Genomic DNA, 19,856 nt, shown 5'->3' on the forward strand with positions numbered 1-19,856 from the left:
GATACATTTAAAGCCAGTTTCCATTACACACCAATTTGGAGGATGGCCAGAGCCATGTGTCCTATCTCAAAGGGAAAAAACTTTAATTATTTTTCTTTTTTCTTTTTTATTTAAAACAAAATGGCAGTTTGGCTGATGGTTTACCTATTTATCTTGCAAGAATTTAATTTGAGAAAAGGTTTGGAGTAAAGAAAATTTCATAGTTGCAAGGATAGCTCTTGTATTAATGACATTTTTAATAAAAGTAGCTCAATTGTTTAAAAAAGGAAGTAACTGTGGCAAGAGAATATCATGAAGAGGCAAAAACAAAACAAAACAAAAAATTTAAAAAAAAACAACAAGAAATACAAATGCTTTGCAGAATTTTGGTTATCATTTTGAAATATATTTAGAACAATTTTTTTAATTTGCATGACATAACTGATAGAGACATAGGAGGACTAATTAAATCCTTCATAAAGAGAAAGTACCTAATGTAAGTTTTTATTGTTTGGTATCTTAGGTGTTCCTTAAAAGCAATTCAACAGTGGAAAATAAGGCAATCAGAGATGTCATACACAACAATAGAGTTGTCAGGAGTGTAACAAGGTTAGAAGTTTAAAGTAGTATCATTGCTACCGGGAAAGTGCCTGTGCTCATTTCAGATGAGTCAGATGCTGACAAGGGTTAGAAAACCATCAATTATGTGACCTATGGACAAAGGAAGTAGACTGTAGGATGTGAAGCCAGACTTTTCTCCCAAATTTGCAAGGCTAAAAAGACTAACCTGGTTATGCAATCTGAAGTTGATTTACTTGAAATACAACTGAAATGACGAGGCAGTAGTGGTGAGAGGAAAGGTATAAATTCGATTCTCAGAGTCAGACATGCACAGGCTCCTATCATTCCTGCCCTCTTCTGCCTTCAGAAACACAAGTAAGTGCTTCCAGCTGTTATCAATGAGCAGAATGAGCTAAGTTTGAGGATAGCAATGGTGTTTTTATCATATCGTGTGTATGTAACATTTTGCCTGATTGTACTTCTCTTGATCTGATAAAGAAAAGTTAAATGCCTCCTTTACTTTGTTATTTATTGAAGTAATTGGTTTTTGGTTAAATGTTTGTATCTTCTGATGCATGTAGAATTGTATTTGCAAGTCTTAAAGGCATTGGACTTCTTACCTTCCAGTTAGGACATGTACATTGCAAAAGCTCTCAAAAGTAATAGTAACAAATTTATTTGCCAGAATTGGGCAGCATGGGTATATCATTTTCTCTAGGAAATGTTCATTACAGAGTGATGCTTTACTGAGTGAAGTCATTCTAACCTTTCTGCTGAATTTATATTCATCTAGGACTTTGTGTCACACTAAGCCACCATGCATCTGTTTGCTAAAGCAACTACAAACTTCACACTTGAGCTGTACAGGCTGCTCAGAGAATCAGAGGACAACATCTTCTTTTCTCCAGTCAGCATCATGACAGCATTAGCAATGCTCCAGCTTGGAGCCAAAGGAAACACTGAACAACAAATTAAGAAGGTGGGTCTAAGCTTCATTTGGTTGACCAGTTTGAACTTGTCTCTCCAGCACTCTGTCAATGTACAGGTAAAGGACAATAAATCTTGATGCCTGGGATGAAGCACAAGATGCTGAGTAGGCAATACCATGACTGTGAACATGGAGCTATGGAGGGACATGCCCTTCCCAAACATAGGTGCTTCCTGAAACCACTTGGGTGCTAGGTTAGGATAATTGCCTTCTAGTGTCAAACAACAAGAAATTATCTTAAATGGTAAAGATTACTGACACAAGAAATGGATTGTCTCATAACCGAAGGATGTGAACTGAGGTGTTCCCTGAGCACTGACTGGCTGGGCATATAGTTATGTGTCTGGTGATGGATCAACTTTATGGTGTTTCTTACAAACTATTGTACAAATGTTTAGAGTATATTTTTCCAAGTTTTGGGAGCTTTTACATTTTTCAGTAGTTTGTTCTAGTCTTGTTTCCTTGACCAAACACTTAAAGTTAGACAAATTTTAAGTGTACTTTTCTTGTTATATTTAATGTCTCCTCCAGGTTCTTCAATTCCATGAAAGCACAAAGAAGACAACTGAAAAATCTGCAGAGTTTCATGTAAGTGCAGGGTATCTCATGCCTAGAAGAGCTTCAGATTTTTGACAGCATTTTAATTGAAAGTGAACATTCTACATTTAAAAGAATCTCTCTGTAGGGGGATTTCCAAAATATAGAGATTTGGATGTGGGTTAGTGTCATGATTCCTTCTCATAGCCATTATGGTCATTAACAACAGAAGTTTAGTACTGGATGGAGAGGAGGATGGTCTAGATTCAGCTGTCACTCACAGATAAGGAACATGAGCAAAGCTCTTCCCTGAAGCACTGAGACATTCTACTAAAGTAGAAGTAAAAAGGAATACTATTCAACATATCAACACTTACACAAATCTATGGCTTGCTAAACGTAAGAAGCCATATGAATGTAGAAAATTTTCACTATCATAATAAAGTTACTCAAACAATTTTATCTTAATTCAATAATTGGATAAACGAAAAATAAGTACATATTCACGTGTTAAAAGAATAAGCACATGTGAAAATAATAGTTATCACTCCTATATATGCTTAGTGCCTTAAACACGCTGTCTTCTAGCAGAAAAAGAAAAGTGTTCTGATTCAGAAATACATTGATTCAAAATGTGGCTCTGTAGCATTTCTTAGGAGAGATTATTAAATTCTCTGAATCTATTTTTGTTGTTATCTAGAAAGTATTCAGATGGATATTTTTGGCATGTAGTCCATTCCTTAGAGAAACCATGGGCATATACTATATTATAGGCAAAGAATATCTACCATGATAGAAGAACCATAAATCACACATTCAACTTCTTTTAGACAATACCATTAAATATGTATATATGTATATATATATATATATATGTGTATATATATATATATATATATATATATATATATATATATATATATACACACCAGGGCTGCATATAATAATATATTTTAAATAGGCAAACATACCATAACCATATCATATATTGGTCATTGTTGCAAATAACATATAATATATACCTTTGAAGAACTTAAGCCAAAACAAATCAAAGTACTGTATATTTAGTTCAAAAGACAGCAAACCAGATTATGTGAAAGAAAAACTCATTTCTGAAAAATGTTGAATGTAAACTAGAAATATTTCAAATAAAATATAGCAGATATCATAAAATGTTGGAAAATTTGTCTTTGAGGTTACAAGTGTTTAGGGGTTTATTTTGTGAGTTTAGTATTTACATTAGAGAGTAATTCAATGAACACCCTTTTGACAATAAAGGATGAAGAAAATGTTCATGAACAATTTCAAAAGCTTATGACTCAGTTAAACAAACCCAATGATGCTTATGACCTGAAGGCTTCCAACAGTATGTATGGAGCAAAGAATTTCCCATTTCTCAAGGTAAGGGGCACTGGGCTCTACATTCTTTTAATTCACATCCTAGGTCCTCCATATCTGAATGGCTGTAAGTGGAAGTAAAGCTGGATAGATTCAGATTGGCAGCGCTTGCTCAGGGAGCACAAGCTTTATACTCAAAATTCTAAACCGCTGGATTGTCCAAGAGTCTAGTGATTTATGTGTGAAGCATAGGCTGGAAAACTGTCCCATGAGAAAATGTAGGTCACCAGAACTCATCATACAATATTACTAATGAACCATCACTGACTTGATCACAGAAATTACTGCAAGAGATGTAATGCAAGTGGGATGATTCTGAAATGGGCAGACTCAGGAAATTCCTGAAGAGAACTAGTGCAGGAGCAGATAATATACCATTTTCTACACCGAACACATGATAAAAGGAGATTTTCAGTGATTGGACTTATTAGTAGGACAGCTCAGGTGCCAATCAGCTTTCTCAGCAAATTTACTATAGGCAAACATACCATAACCATATATTGGTGATTGTTGTAAATGACATATAATGTATACCTTTGAAGAACATAAGCCAAAACAAACCAAAGTAATGTATATTTAGTTCAAAAGACAGCAAACCAGAGAGCAAAATTTACTATAAAATTTGCAAGTCAGGCCCTCTTTTCCACATGCCTTCTGCCAGATGCAGTGCTGGTAGGAATTTCCCTTATACCAACTTTCACTGTGCTCTCATATTGCCTACATAATCTCTGAGTAAAACCTCTGCATGTTCTTAGATTGGCAGTAGCCATCAAGATCAGCAGTCAGATTATAGTATCATCACATCTAAGGAAATTCGTGTAATGTCTGAATTGTCCTTAATATATATATATATATTTTTTGGTTCCCTCACATCTCAAAGACATTTGTGGAAGACATTAAGAAATTTTACCAAGCTAACGTGGAAACACTTGATTTTGCACATGCTGCAGAAGAAAGCCAAAAGAAGATTAATTCCTGGGTGGAAAGACAAACAAATGGTATTGTATGGGAAGGTCCCTAAAGGAAGCACCAGAGATTAAAGAGTAAATGTTAGAAAAAGACCCCTTCTTTTTTGCCAGTCAGAAAATTAAGGCAGTTCTTGTCACCACTGCTGTATCTCAGGCCATTCCTCATCATGAAAATTGGAAAGAATTTGATCACATATTTTGCCACCAAGAGCAGAGATCTCTGTAGACACCTATCCCTTATCTCGCCTATATTTAAATGTTTAGCCTGCAGGAATCCTATGTGAAAGCTAGCAGGTAGAAACAGAAGGAGTGGTGTCTGACATTTCCAGGAATGTGCTTCAGACTATAGAATTCATGTCATGTCTGTTAAAGAACTAATCAAGCCTTGGGTATAAGGCTAAAAGAGGAAGGAAAAGAGCTAAGTTTACAGCACAGATCCAAACAGTGTATCAATATTCACCATGTGTTGTCCACAATCACCCAGAAAGAAAGCCTGACAGCATTTCCTATGACAAGAACGGATGTGTCCAGGTGAACAGTAATCAGTGATCAATGGGGACTCTTGTAAAGCATCTTCCAGAAAAGCTTCCTGTACTGATGATAGTTACTTTGTACTTTCCCTTGAAGGAAAAATCAAAGACTTATTTCCCAGTGGGAGCCTGAGTAGTTCCACTATACTAATTCTGGTGAATGCAGTGTATTTCAAAGGACAATGGAATCACAAATTTGATGAAGAGCATACCAACAAAGAAAAGTTTTGGCTGAACAAGGTACTGTTGGCAGTTTATTTACATAAGGCCATTTGGTGATGTGGGGATGATATAATTTAAATATAAAATATTTTTTAAAAAGTCCAAAATAAAATGTATCATGCTTTTATTTTGTAACAAAACTAGGAATAGTATATTTTAAAAAGAAAAAAAACATAAAACAACAACAACAACAAAAAAATTCTTTTGTCTAGACTCCACAAAATACCAGGGTTTTCTCTACAATGAATGCTGATACCTTTGGTATTCTGACATTATTGTCTGTGCTGTCCTATGTCTCCCTTGGTATGTGTTTGACATGCAGATTTCTTGCAGAATTCAAGTAAACTGGTCCAGATGATGAAACAAAAAAATAAATTTAACTTCATTTTTCTGGAAGATATGAAGGCTAAGATTGTGGAAATACCATACAAAGGCAAAGAACTAAGTATGTATATCCTGCTTCCAAAGGAAATTGATGGTCTGAAAGAGGTAAGGCTTCTGTCTTCTTTTCTTCTATTACCAGATTTCTTCTTAACATATCAAATTTAATTACTAATGAAAATAATTAAACATGACAATAATGAAAAATTTAAAGGAAGATATTGTGTTTTCTCCTGTCCTATAAGTATGTATTTTACACACAGAGTGAATCATGCTGCTGGCTTGCCTAATCAGGAATTAAGCAGAATCATGAATATTATATATTAACATGATGCCACAGTATGAAACAAGTCAAACTTGTTTGAAATAAATATATAGGTATTTTTAATGAAAAAGACAAACCTAAGGCAATAATGATAACTAGAAAATGTGATATTATGAAGAGAAATATACAAATAAATATGTTTTATAAATAAGATAGGTTGCTGGGAGCATAAACAATAATATATACAGTTTATTCTGTACAATCAATGATTTTGGTTTGTGGATATCTGAAATAAAATCTAACTTTAAATTATCTAAATAAATAATACCTAAACTAAAACATCAATATTCATTAATTACTAAAGGTTCCACTTCAATTTATATTTCATGTATGTTGCAGACTTTCAGTGAATTATGGTAATTTCTTTTCTTCTACGTTTATAGCTTGAAGAACAACTCACTGCTGACAAGTTACTAGAGTGGACAAACCCAGAGAACATGCACATGATGGAGTTGTATTTATCCTTACCTCGGTTCAAAGTAGAAGAGAAGTATGACCTCCCAGGTCCTTTGCAACACATGGGGATGGTCGACCCCTTCAGTGCACAGAAGGCTGACTTCTCAGGCATGAGCAGCACTCGAGGTCTCATGGTGTCTAGAGTTATACACAAGTCCTTTGTGGAGGTCAATGAAGAGGGGACAGAAGCTGCTGCTGCCACAGCAGTGGAAATCCGTAAATTATCTGCAAGAATGGCCCAAGATTTCAATTGTGATCACCCTTTCCTATTCCTCATCAAGCACAAGATCACCAATAGCATCCTCTTCTATGGCAAAATGTGTTCCCCTTAAGTGCAGTGACTCTGCCTTGTGCTCAGAAAGTTAACAAAGTTGCTGAAGCCAATTGAGACCTGCAACAGTTCCTTTCTTCATTTTCTTCCCATCTCAGAGTCCCTGCTAAAAAATGCATTAGTTGGAGCAGGATAGCGCTATTGTTTCTAATTTTCTTTCTTTTCTACACATCCATGCAAACTTGGTTTCTCTGTATAAACATTCTCTTGTGGAAAATGTTCAACAAAAAGACATAGGAATATTTTAATATAGTTTGTTCTAATCTAACATCCATCTGTGACCTGTCTTTAGTGAGCTAGAGAAAAATCATATCTTCTTCTTAAACTGATTAATATAAACATCCACATTGCTTTAGAAGATATCTGGACACTTCATATTTTAATTTTACAAAATACATTTTCACTAAAATAGTTATCTTTTGAATTTAACCATTACTCTATCATCTTTTCACTGCAAGATTTTAATCATTCATAAGGAATTTGGAGGGAACATTAAAAGTAAATTCACATACGCTAAATCTGGAGTTCTGTGGTAATTTATTTCTACACATGCCTTTTTTATTTTTAAGAGCAAGAAAATTGTGTGCATTTATGCTTAGGTCGTTTTGTAGTTCCAGTGATTTAACTCAAGGCCCCTTGCATACCAGATAAATTCTCTATCACTAAGCCAAGTCTCAAGCCCAAGTAAAAATTTGAATACAACAATGTAAAAGAACAATTTCATCAAGGATGAACAGATTAGAAACATTAACATCAATGTAATTTCCTTCATCAGTAGCCCTACTAAGAGTTCTTTAGATATCTATGTTGTCCAATGTAATAATCATTAGAAAGCTGCCATTATGTATAAGTTAAATGAAGATGCCTTAAGCTACTAATCCACTTTCTTCAGCGCTAGCTCCCTGTGGCTATCATGTGGTACCCTACATCATAAAATTTTCAATACTTTTATCATTCTGATTCCATCACCACAGAACACATAACCACATAACATTTCAGATTAAGAATCTAAATAATTTTATGACAAAAATTACCATCAATACCTTAAGAGGGGTCTTAGTAAATAAAAATAAAAGAGGTTGACTCTTTACAAGTGAAAATAGAGCTATTCAAATTTTAAATCTAATCTTGTGTTGAATAAGAATCACTGGAAAGATTGAACCCAAAATCTATAAGAGAAAAAACATGGTTTTCACTCTTAATAGCAGCAGACAAGGTGGTTACAAGAGTCAGTTCTCTATAGAGTGTGACATGTTTTGTGTTTTTACAAAGAACAAATAATAATCAGTACATGAGTCACACACTCTGTAGATAGACAGACTCTTTGAGCTACCTGCTGGCCTTCTCTAATCTTGCTCATCTTTTAACCACCCCACTGTGTTCTAAACTTGAAAGAGGAGTATACCTTCCCTCAGCTCATACTCACTGATTTGCAGAAAATAGTTAGGCCTATCTAAAAGTATGCAAATATAAATATTCTGACCCCCAGATGGTCCCAGGGCAGGTAAACTTTGACTTTCAAAAGCAGTGGAGATAAAGTTCCTGTTCATTGCCCTGAAAACTCTCATGTGTACTAGGAATGTGCAGAGCCTGGGACACATTTGCTTAGAAGAGAATAAAATCTTACATTACCTGCTCAGTCTCGGGAAGAGTCACAGCTATCAGGCACAACTTGATAAACATCACATCTTTTGTTTTATTTTGATTTTGGAAATAAAAGTTATTTGTAGCTATTTCAATAAAGCATGTTTAATGTTAGGTATATTTATTGTAGTAATCTTTCAAGTAGCAAATTTGACTCAATGTCAGAACACGTTTATAAAATTGATTCTATATGTTCATGAATAATGCAAGGCACTCATGGGATTTCAGCTTAGAAATGCTGGTTGTTTGAAGTCATGGGTAGACAAAGGCCAGTTTCACTGGGGGTACACTCCATGTTCTAAGATGGAACATAAAGAGCATCTACCCTGATTTTGTTTAAAAACAGAGAACATATCATCTCTAAAGACCACTGACCTCAAGACCACATGAAAGCTACCACTTTCTAAAATACAAATTCTCTCAAACATGTAAAATGATGTGATGTTGCCCATCTTATTTAATAAAACATCATTCTTCGAAGAAATGGTTGATTACAAGCAATTTGTTGTGTAGCTTAGAATTTATGAATATTCTCTGACATTTTAAGACTTCATCTGGAAGAAGTTAAATATACAGTAACTCTAGGTGGACTCCTTATTTTTTTTAAAGAATCTTTTAGTATCACATGAAAAATACTAAAATGCAAACAAACCATTATCCTTCAAATAGCTGCCTGCTGTGGGTTGAAGATGGCAGTTCACAGAACAACGAAATGGATTACACATGTTATAATCTCTGCAATATCCAAGATTCCTTTCCTAATGTTTCTGTTGCCAAGCAACTTCTCAAACTTTAATTTGTTGGTGAGCACACCTGCCTAGCCAGAGGATGTTCCAAGATGACTTAGCACAGCTTACAACTTAGCTCTTCTCTCTTAAGTCAATAAATGCATCTGTTTGTAGTTCATACACCAGACACATGCCTTTGAGGAACGTGAAAAAAACCCTATTCCAGAAAGTGTTTATGTTCCAACCCCAGTTTATGCTATCTCACCCCTTAACAACTACCTAAACCGACTAGAAGTCTTTTGACATCAGCAGCCTTATTGATATTAACCTTCTTCCCCGTCTCTTTCTAATAGCAAACTGGCATCCCTCATAGCAAAAAAAAGTCCTGAATTCATATTGTATTCTGTGCTGAAAGTGTTTCAAAGATATGTGTTGAATGTCATTAAGCTAGATCCTTAGTATCTGGTTATCTACGCAAGCAGGAAGAAAAATCCATTTGAACCTATAAATTTGAAAGTATGTCTTTAAACATCATAATTCATCACTGGAAAAAATGTCAGTCTATAGGGGAAAGATGTTAGAATTCCTGAATTCTGCAAAACATACTCCCAGGTAGTGAGACTAATACAACTAAGTGGAAAATGAGATGCATGAATATTGAGTACCTGTTAGTGAAATATATTCCAGATCAACTATAGAATCACTGAATTGATCTGAGATTAGATTTCTCAAAACCTGTGTGTTCTGAGACCTATGGATTAGGCATTAGTCTTGTAGGGTGTAGGCAGATATTCTGATTCAAAGAAAATGGTAATAACATCGTCCATTTCCCCAGCTCCAGCACTGGATACCTGTGTGTCCTGTCAAAAATTCATCAAAGGTTCACCATTCTTACCTGCCATGCAAGAGACTGAAACAGTAAAAAATCACTTCTTAGTTGGTGTTATTTGCATATGAAGTAAATGTACACACACATACAGACACACAAACATGCAGGAATCATACACTAAAGGTTCATAATTTCGTGACATTATTAGGAGGTGACAGCATTAGGAAGTGCTGTCAGAATGGAGTAAATGGCCATAAAGTATTAAAGGGCATATCCTGTGCTTGCTCTGTTTAATAGCTATCATTAGATAAACAGCTTTCTTTTGCCATAACCCTTCTTCACAGGTTAAAAGCAATGATCCAGGGACAATCGACCGAAAGCTCAAGCCAAGATGAGCCTTTACTTCTCCTCAGTGGTATCTATCAGATACTTCATCTCAGTGATAGAAGACTGAGTAATACGTGGATAGAAAATGCCAGGAGTTCTGATCTGAGGGCTACAAATACCAGGTATATAGACACTGATAGAAGATGAGTAACCTGAACATGAATTTAAAGCTGATGTGATTGTAATATTTTTTGCCTTTGAACTCTCTAGGCTTTTGTGTCTCACTTGAACAAAAGGGTTGCAACACTGGGTTCCCATTTTGTTTGTTCATTTGGCTTCCTTGTCCTTCTGTGTTTGATTTGTGTAACATTTACACCTGCAAATTGTGTGGTGCTTTCCTGTGGGAACTGCTGCCATCCTGTTGTGGATGGCCTTGGTGCTGTTTGTTTCTTTGTTTGTTTGGTTGGGTTTTTGTTTGTTTGTTTGTTTTGATGCTAATGCTGCCCCTGATGAGTATGGGATCACATATTCAGGTGATTCCATTTGAATGATTCCATTGAATCCAGATGATCACCATTTTAACTGGGCAAATAAAGACTAGAGCCCATTATTGGGTAGTGGAAGTAAAAGGTAGTGCTGGAAGTTTTATAGAGGGAAAAAGGGACATGAGACAGAAAGACAGAGAAAGAGGAAAATGAAGCAAGGAGAGGTTCATGATGGAACAGAACCATGTGGTCTGGAGAAGCCCCATCTAGCAATGGATCTCATAGTTGGGTAATAGTGTAGTGTAGTGGTATATCTGCCCAATCTAGGCGTGCTACTTATAAATATTATAACTGAGTTGTATGTTTTTGAACAGGCATATTGGGTTTGGATATTTACTGGTACATATTTGGCTGGTATTAAATATTAATGCTGCATTCTATTTTCCATTTTTGATGATTTAGGTGGGCAAGAGAGAGGGGGGAACTGCAGAATGGTCATTGGTGCTCAGTGTAGCCAAGCAAAAAATAGTTAGTCTGTGGAACTTGAGTGATAGGTCCAAGTAGTCACAGGAAATACAGGTTTGGGTAGATTAGCAAGCCAGCCATGGGAACTAGGGCTGAATGGCCATTTTCAGTATCAGGCAAAGAGAAGCAGGTGGCTACCAATGCTAGAGTCTAGCTGAAGCTACTGTGGAGTTATTAACATTACACACAATAGGTAACGTCCGACATGGTAGAAAATAATCAATTATGTAGGATTCTTGGATTGATTCAGACACACTAATACAAGTTTGAAAGGAGGGAAAAAGAGGTTTCTCATTTAGAGGAGGAGTCACATGGTGACTCAGTGTGAGAACCATAAACAAAAAAAAAAAAAAAAAACAGGGATAGACTCAGATAGGCTCGTTCAGCATTTGTTTAGTTTACATCATTTGCTTTGAATGGTGTTAATTATCAAACTGGAAAAGATTTTCAGTTTTCTGCTTATCTTAGTATTCCTCTGGGAGAGAAGTAAAAAAAGTTTTTTCTAGTCACTAACTAAAGGACTTGCTAATTTGGGAAAAACACTTTGTGTGTGTTTATAGAAAAGGTGATTGGTCTCTGAACTCCTTATATGGATTAGGTATGACAGAGGGAAAACCTCTGAAGAATCAGAAAAGATCAAGAGAATCAAGTAGAAAAATTCGAATTTTTTGTACTACCCTTCACATGGCACAAATGAAGACTTATGATTGGTTATTATTAAAACTGGCTCATAGAAAAGACTGTCTTTCACATGCTCAAACAAGGAGCAGAATTTCACTCTTAACTAATCTGTGCACCCTATACAGACTAATACAACCCAAGCAAATATCTTGATGCTATTCAAAGTCTGTTTTGAGATTTGTGTAACTCGGAGTGTATGATTTGGTGAGATTCATCCTCAGACATGCTGAACTGACCTGCTCAACTCCGGTGTCATGGATTCCAGGTCGTCTTGTCTCATTCAACCCTTCAGACAGATCCAGTTAGAACTTTAGGCATCAGTGACTGGATGTCAGTTGCTGGCATGGCCTTCCTAAGACCTAACACAGCATTCTATTTTCCCTTTCTCTCCCCTTCCCTTTAAAAATATCTCAATGCCCATATTCAGCAGGAAGTTGTGGAGAGTCATCATTCTGATTCCCTGGGTTTGGGGATTTGGAAGTGATTATTATAAAGGTTTTCCTTCTAGGGAATTTGGAAATGTTCTTAACTTGAACATGGAGAAAATGGTTAAAATTGGTTGAGAAGCTGTAATCTTAATTGGTAGAAATCATTATAATTGATTCAGAGTTGAAGTTATAACTTCTTACATTAGTACAGAAGTTATTTTGATATAGATTTAGGTTTCGTTGGTATCCATTTCTTCTATTAATAAAAAAGTTAACAACACAAAGCTTAGACCCAGTCCTTTTATAACTGCTATTACAAACTAGTTTTAGAAAATTAAGCAGTATGAGTTAAGGGTCAGATAGAAAACTCATGGTACTCAGTCAATGATAAAAGGGTATTTTAGAGATATTTCAATTAGAAATAGCTGAGAGAGTGGGGGGCCCCCGCAGGCAGAGCACACTGGGGTGCCAGAATGATTCTGGTCTCCAAAATGGCTTCTTGGACACCTCTGGCCTGAGCCTGGCTCGTGAGCAGTGACCAGGAGCTTCCGCTGGTAAAGGGGCGGCTTGCCCGGGGGGTCAGGCTAGCCCCACGGTGGGGCTCAGGGTCTGGTCCCCCGCCCTTGCTCTCAGAGCCCATGCGGTGAGAGCTCAAGCAGAGGCTCCTTGGCACCCAGCACAAACCTCTCCGGGCCTATGGAAGCACTGGGCGCCCGCAGCGAAGCCGGCCGAGGAAGGCCCTCAGAGCACGGCCTGCACACTCAAACCGGATGCCCCGGGCTGAGAGGAGACCCAAAGGACCAGCTGCTGCATCCCCTGGGCCTGTGCTAAGACTTTAGCGGGGTGCTCTGAGGGGCCGGGAGGCCATTTTGAGAGTGAACAAGTAGCGGCAAGATGGCTGTGTGGGCACAAGGGAGGTCAGTGGCTCCTGTTGTCTGAGAGTGTGATGCTGGAGGTGGAACAAAGCCATGTTATGTCTCCGAAGAAAAAGCTTCTAGCCTCAAGACAGACCCAGGATTTTGGAGACTCCTGCCTCTCCTGGACAGGTGCATCTTGACAGTAATGGCTTCTAATTGTCCTGTGAAGGGAAATGATGGGACAGACTCTGATCAGCTTTTCTGGGAACAGAGAAATGGAAACTCCAGCCAAAGTCCCAGGATGAATACAAAGCCAAGAACCTGAACCAGAAAAATCTAGGAGGAAAGGAAACCACAATAGCCACCATCATGAGGCTGCTGTTCAAGGAGCAATCCTGCTGCCAGGAACTTGGCCAGAGACTAGGGAAGCGCTCCACAACCCTTCTTGAGAACCATTGTCACTGACCTGTGTGCCTAGGATCTCCTTCATTTCTGCTTGTGCCACACCTTTCAGGCCTGTTCTGGGTCTGATGTGCTGTGGGACAAACACTCTGTTCAGGCACTTGGGGAATGAAAACTTCATCTCCAGAATTTCCACCCCCAAAGAGCTGGGCAGCGTTGCCAAAGGAAGGAACTTCAGCCTCCCAGGAGTTAACAACATTTCTCCCCAGCTGTCCTCCCCTCGGTCTGGAACCAGGAGTCATGCTGCTGTGCTGTTGCCAGGGGAGCTAGGAAGCAGATAAGAGCTATGCAGGGAAAAGACTCAGCCTGTCAAAGTGTCTGAGATGAGCCATCGCCATCCCTGTCCAGCTGGGCTCGATGTGTCTCAAGGTTCTTGTTCTGTGCCTGAGAACAGTGAAACCCAGTGAGGTTCAAGGGCCCACTTGCTATTCATCAATCAGGGATTCTTGAAGGTCCTGCCTCTCCCAAGGATGGGTTTTCCCCTTCCACTTTCTCTTTTTCCTATGACACATTCCTGGGTGCCTGTAGTGAGAATTGCATACACCCTCCACCACACCCCCTTTCCCCCCTCAACTATTAAGGGGGCCAGGCGGGACAGAGACAATGGCTTCAAGAAATCATTCAGGCAGGACCCCAACCACATTTGTCTGCCCTTAACTCCCAGTGCCCCTAAAGATCCCACTCAGCTGTGACCCAAGGCACCCTTGGGCCCCTGGCTTGCAGATGCTCAGACAGAAGCAGGCCACTAGGTGCTGCCCTACACAGCAGTGCAGTGCTATTCTCAGCCGGCCCCTTGGTGCCTCTGTCCCAAGATATTTTTGTGCAGTTGGTTAGAAAGTAAAAATTGCACAATATTTTCTGAAATGTGATATCAAAATATCAAAGGCACATATACTCGATGACTAATTTCGCTTCAGATATACTGGAAAGTTTGCAAAGAAGCACAGACAAAGCCTGTGGTTGAAGTAATAAGTCATTTCATTTTATGGAATACTACACAGCTATAAGACTGGTAGATCCGTGATGTGGGCTGACAGGGAAGGTTCCAATATACTTAAGTGAATAGAATAAAGTACAAAACAGTCAAAAAATAGCTGAGAGTATTTCAAGGGCAACAGTTTACATATACTTTACATAGATAGATTGTTTTCAAAAACTTCAGAAATCCACAGTATGTGACCTTCAATGTTATAGAATCATTTGATATTGAGGCATATCTGCTGACAGCACCCCTTTTTTGGTTCAAAGAAGATATTGGGCATTTCGTCATGGCAAGGTAGCCACTGAGTAGAAATTACCTGTTTAATCTACAGACAAATACTGTCCATGAAAAGACACAATATTCAAGATAGTCAACAGCTTAGTTCTGCCAAGACAGAATAAGCTAGTTCTTCATATTTCATGTTTCACTTAAGGTCTGTTGAATGTTTAGGCCAGAAGGCTGAACAACAATTGCTCTAACATTTTGAGTAATAGGGGGAAATCCAAGTAGACAACCATCTCTACAATTTGTTTTAGTTTTGGGAGATATGCTAGTGTTTCCTATGTTTTGTGGTAATATATAAATCACTCTCAGATTTCAGGCTCCATATTCAGTCTGGTCCTATTCTCATAGCCAATTCAAGCTGTTCAGATTGAAAGGATGATTTTCATGTATACCAGGTAAAACCACGACATAACTCGGGTATAAATTGTGAGCCTTTTACTTAGGAAAGATGGTAGGGTGGCTTTTCTAAATTTACAAATTTGATGGACTGGGTACTAAGTGTACTTTATACTTTATAAATTATATAATGGTAAGAGTTGTGATCAAATTATATCTGAGAGAAAAGAGCCTTTTAATTGAACAATTAGGGGAAAATGTTGTTCATTGTCTTGGCACTGTTTTTATTTTGATGTTCTTGTTATAAGTAAAGGGGGTCTAGCCATCCAGAGCATGACAAACATGGCTATGGCAGGCCTTCTTGCCCTTCCCCTGATTCCCTCTGCCTCACTAGAAACCATTAGATTACATTTCTAAAGCTAGACACCAAGGTCTGTATACTTATTTGGCTATTTCTTCCTCCTGAGGCTGACTACTAAAACTGTGCTTTCAAAGTATTGAAGTCCAGAAATCAAAAGACCCCTTTGTTCACTTAATTTACAGGCCAAATTGAAATTAGTCACCTCATCCTAACACATAAATTTTCCTTTTACCTCTATAAATTACCATTTTTCTGAGTCACATAATCTGAATCTGACTCCTCCCTGTTCAGAGACAATCCTTTATCCTTCCAGATCAAATACCCATCTCCCATTTTACCTTGACCCTTTTGTTCCTCTTCTATTGTTTCCATTCCCTTCTCCTTTCTTTATCTCTTGTCTGTCCATTTTTCCTGCCCTTGGTCCTTCAGGGGCAAACAAAAACACTTTATGCTGAGAACATGGTCTTGAAATATCTTTAAACAACTTTATGTACCCTAAAATAACCCATGAATATCACTCACTGCCCACAGTAAGTGCAGTGATGAGAATAAAATTGAATACTAAAAATAAGGAAAATATCCACAGAAAGTAGAAAAGTAAAAACAGACATACAAGAAATGATGATAGCAAACACCCCCACACACCCAGCATGCATCCATGATTGCATCATTTCAAAGAAAAGAACTGACACACTGCAGTACTGTCAAAAACTCAAATGTGACAGCTCTAGCTCCTTATGATCTATTCTTCTCTCATTCAACATTCCTCTCCCTTTCCTTCTCCCAGTTCCTCTGACCTCCACGATCCCCCAGATCTACTCTTCCATTTTCCTTTTCAAAAAACAGACCTCTCAGTGCTATCAACTGAGCATGGCATAACAGGTGCAGACTCTCTTGTCAAAGTTGTATGTGCCAAGTCAGTAAGAGTAAAAGGTTCCCAAGAAGATAAAAGAGTCAGAGACAAATACACTCCCTCTTTTAGAAGTGACCACAAGAACATCCAGCTACATAACTATAACGTATATGCAAAGGACCTAGCTTAAACCATATGGGATTCATGACCAACTGCCTCTTTAGTCTCTAATCTCCTATGAGTGCAACTTAATTGGATTTGTGGGCTATTTTCTCCTGATGTCTTCTACCCTAATGGCTCCTACAATCTTTCCTCCTCTTCTGTGGTATAACCCTGGCACCACTCCTGATTTTGAGCTGTATTACAGAGCAATAGTAATAAAAACTACATGGGATTGGAGGAAAAATTATATTGATAATGAATCAAACCAAGACCCAGACATAAATCTATACACTTATGGACACAAAATGGTTGAAAAAGATGCCAGAAATATACAATGGGAAAAAGCATCCTTATCAAATGATGTGACTCTAACAGAATGTCTGCATATAGGAAACAGAAAATACATCTATATATATCGCTCTGCACAAAACTCAATTCCAAATGTATCAAAGACCTAAACATAAAACCAGATACAATTAACCTGTTAGAAGAGAAAGTAGGTAGAGTCCTTGAATACATTGTACAGGAGAGAAAAAAGGGACATGAAGAACAGCTGAGACTCGGTATTAGGAGGTACTATGGGTGAAGGTACAGCCTCAGTTGCCATAGAATGGCAGAGCTGAAAGCTTCATGAGGAGAAGTTGAGGCTCAGTGCCATGTGTCAGGATCAAAGTAACTGAAGTCCAAGAGAGCTTATTGGAGCAATTGCAGTGCAGTTTGCATCAGGAGCCCCAAAATTTTTGGAGATGCCAATTGCATGGGATAACCACCTAGAAGAGGAGAAGCTGTGACTTTGAGCAGCCTAAGCCTAGAAGCAAAACAGGAAACACCACTCCCTCAAACAGCACTCCTCTGCACCAGTTCCTGGTTTCCAGCTCCTGACCTGCTTGCATCCCTGACAAAATCCCATTCAATGACAAACTGTGATGTTGTCCTATAGGCAAATAAACCCTTCCTTCCTGTGTTGCATACAGTCATGGTGTTTCATCACACCAATAAAAATTCTAAGACAGTAAGCTTTTAAAACATTCTCTAATGACTGTCTGGACTTCACAAGTATTTGTTTAATACATCCTCTTTGTTTGTAATTATACTGAGCCATCTCTTTTCTTTGACTAGTTTAGGAAAGAGCTTGTTAAACTTGTTTAAGATTTCAAAGAACCAAGTTTTGTTTAGTCATTAATCCTTTTTATTTTACTTTTGTATTCCATTTCACTAATTTAAGCTCTGGAATATATTATTTCTTTATTCTACTAGTTTTAGAACTGGATCATGAAATTTAAAATATAGCTACAGTAGCAGTATCAGAATCTATCTGGTTCATCCCATTCAATTTTATTCATAAGAAGACATAAGCAAGTGTTAATAATATGAACATATTTTAATAACTCCTTGTATTCTATTGAGTAATGGTGGATTAAAACTAAAAATCAACAGCAGGGGAAAACTACAGAAAAGACAGAAACACATAGATAGTGAAAATGATATTTTCGGACCATTAGTATTTTGCCAAGTCATTCAAGAGGAAAATTTTAAAACTCCTAACATCAAATGACAATTGATATACAACATATTAGCCTCTGTAGGATAGAATGATAGTTAATTTAAAAGGAGTGTTTAGAGCTATTAATATATATATATTGAATAATCTTTAATACCACATATTAATAACCTAATGATACAGGTCAAGTTTCTTCCATAATTTCTTGTTTTTAGATAGATCATAGTGTAATTCTTATTTAAAAAATTGAAAGAAAACGTTTAATATATAAAACTAAAATCAAGTATAATGTAAAAAGTAACCTAAATACAATATCTGGATGCACTTTAGATAGAGTAGTATATGTTATAATTTCATAACAACTGACTTATTTATTAATTTTTTTACAGTATAGGCTATATCCTCTTCCTGGTCTGCACTCTGATGGTTCCTTATTCCATACCTCCACCCATTTTCCAGGAAGATGTCACTAACCACACCTCCAACCCACTAGACATCCTCACTCCCTGGGGCCTCAAATGTCTCCAGAAATTAGGTGCCTCTTTTCTCCCTGAGGCCAGACCAGGCAGTCAGTCCTTGGATGCATAGGTATCAGGGGTCTCATATCAGCTCCTGTATGCTGCCTGATTTGTGGGTCAGTGTCTGAGAGATCTTGAGGGTTCAGCATAGTCGAGATTGCTGGTCTTCCTGTGTGTCACCCTTAACCTCAGCTTCTTCCAGCATTTTGCTACTACAACCACAGGTGTTCCCAGCTTCTGTCCGTTGTTTGGGTATAAGTATCTGCATCTGACTTTTTCAGCTACTTGATGGTCCTCTCAGAGGACAGTCAAGCTAAGCTCTTGTCTGTAAGTACACCATCACATAGGTAACAATATCATGCCTTGGAGGGTCCCCCTTGAGATGAATCCCAATTTGAAACTATCACTGAAACTCCTTTCTCTCAGGCTTTTCTCCATTTTTGTCTCTGCAGTTCTTTCAGACAAGAGCAATTCTGGGATGGCAACCCCATCATTTTACTTTATGTTTTGTATTTCTGCAGGAGCTGGACAGATCATTCACTTGTTTGGTTAGAGTAACTCAAAGATATTTTATATTATTTGTGACTCTTGTGAAGGGTGTTGTTTCTCTAATTTCTTTCTCAGCCCATTTATCATTTGTATAAAGGAAAGGTTTTAATTTGTCTGAGTTAATTTTATATCCAGTCACTTTGCTGAAGTTGTTTATCAGCTGTAGAAGTTCTCTGGTAGAATTTTTAGGATTGCTTATATATATACTATCAGATCCTCTGCAAATAGTGATACCTTGAATTTTTCTCTGTTAATTTGTATCCCCTTGATTTACATTTGTTTTCTTATTACTCTAGCTAGAACTTTTGAGCACTATATGATACAGATATGGAGAGAATGGGCATTCTTGTCATATCCCTGATTTTAGTGGGATTGCTTAATGTATTCTATTTAAGTTCCTATTGGCTGTTGATTTGCAGTAATTGCTTTTATTATGTTTAGATATGGGCCTTGAATTCCTGATCTTTCCAAGACTTTTAATATGATAGGGTGTTTTATTTTGTCCTATGCCTTTTCAGTATCTAATGAGATGATTATGTGTTTGTTCCTTTCAGTTTGTTTATATAGTGGATTATATTAATGGATTTTCATACGAACCAACCTTTCTATCCTAGGATGAAGCCAACTTGATCATGGTGAATTGTTGTTCAATGTGTTTTTTTATTTC

General features: G+C 37.4%; 1 protein-coding gene across 1 annotated transcript; it reads left to right on the forward strand.

Moving 5' to 3' along the window:
- Positions 1-1,357: 1,357 nt before the first annotated feature.
- On the forward strand, positions 1,358-6,677 carry LOC308427765 (serpin B4-like; the record flags this gene model as incomplete). The annotated part of the gene is made up of 7 exons (XM_080925971.1): positions 1,358-1,519; positions 2,060-2,116; positions 3,344-3,466; positions 4,344-4,461; positions 5,059-5,201; positions 5,517-5,672; positions 6,273-6,677. The coding sequence occupies 7 exons, from the start codon at positions 1,358-1,360 to the stop codon at positions 6,675-6,677; spliced, it is 1,164 nt and encodes a 387-aa protein (XP_080782097.1).
- Positions 6,678-19,856: the final 13,179 nt, after the last annotated feature.

Source organism: Micromys minutus, assembly GCF_963924665.1.
Source record: "Micromys minutus genome assembly, chromosome: 12".
Lineage (NCBI taxonomy): Eukaryota > Metazoa > Chordata > Mammalia > Rodentia > Muridae > Micromys > Micromys minutus.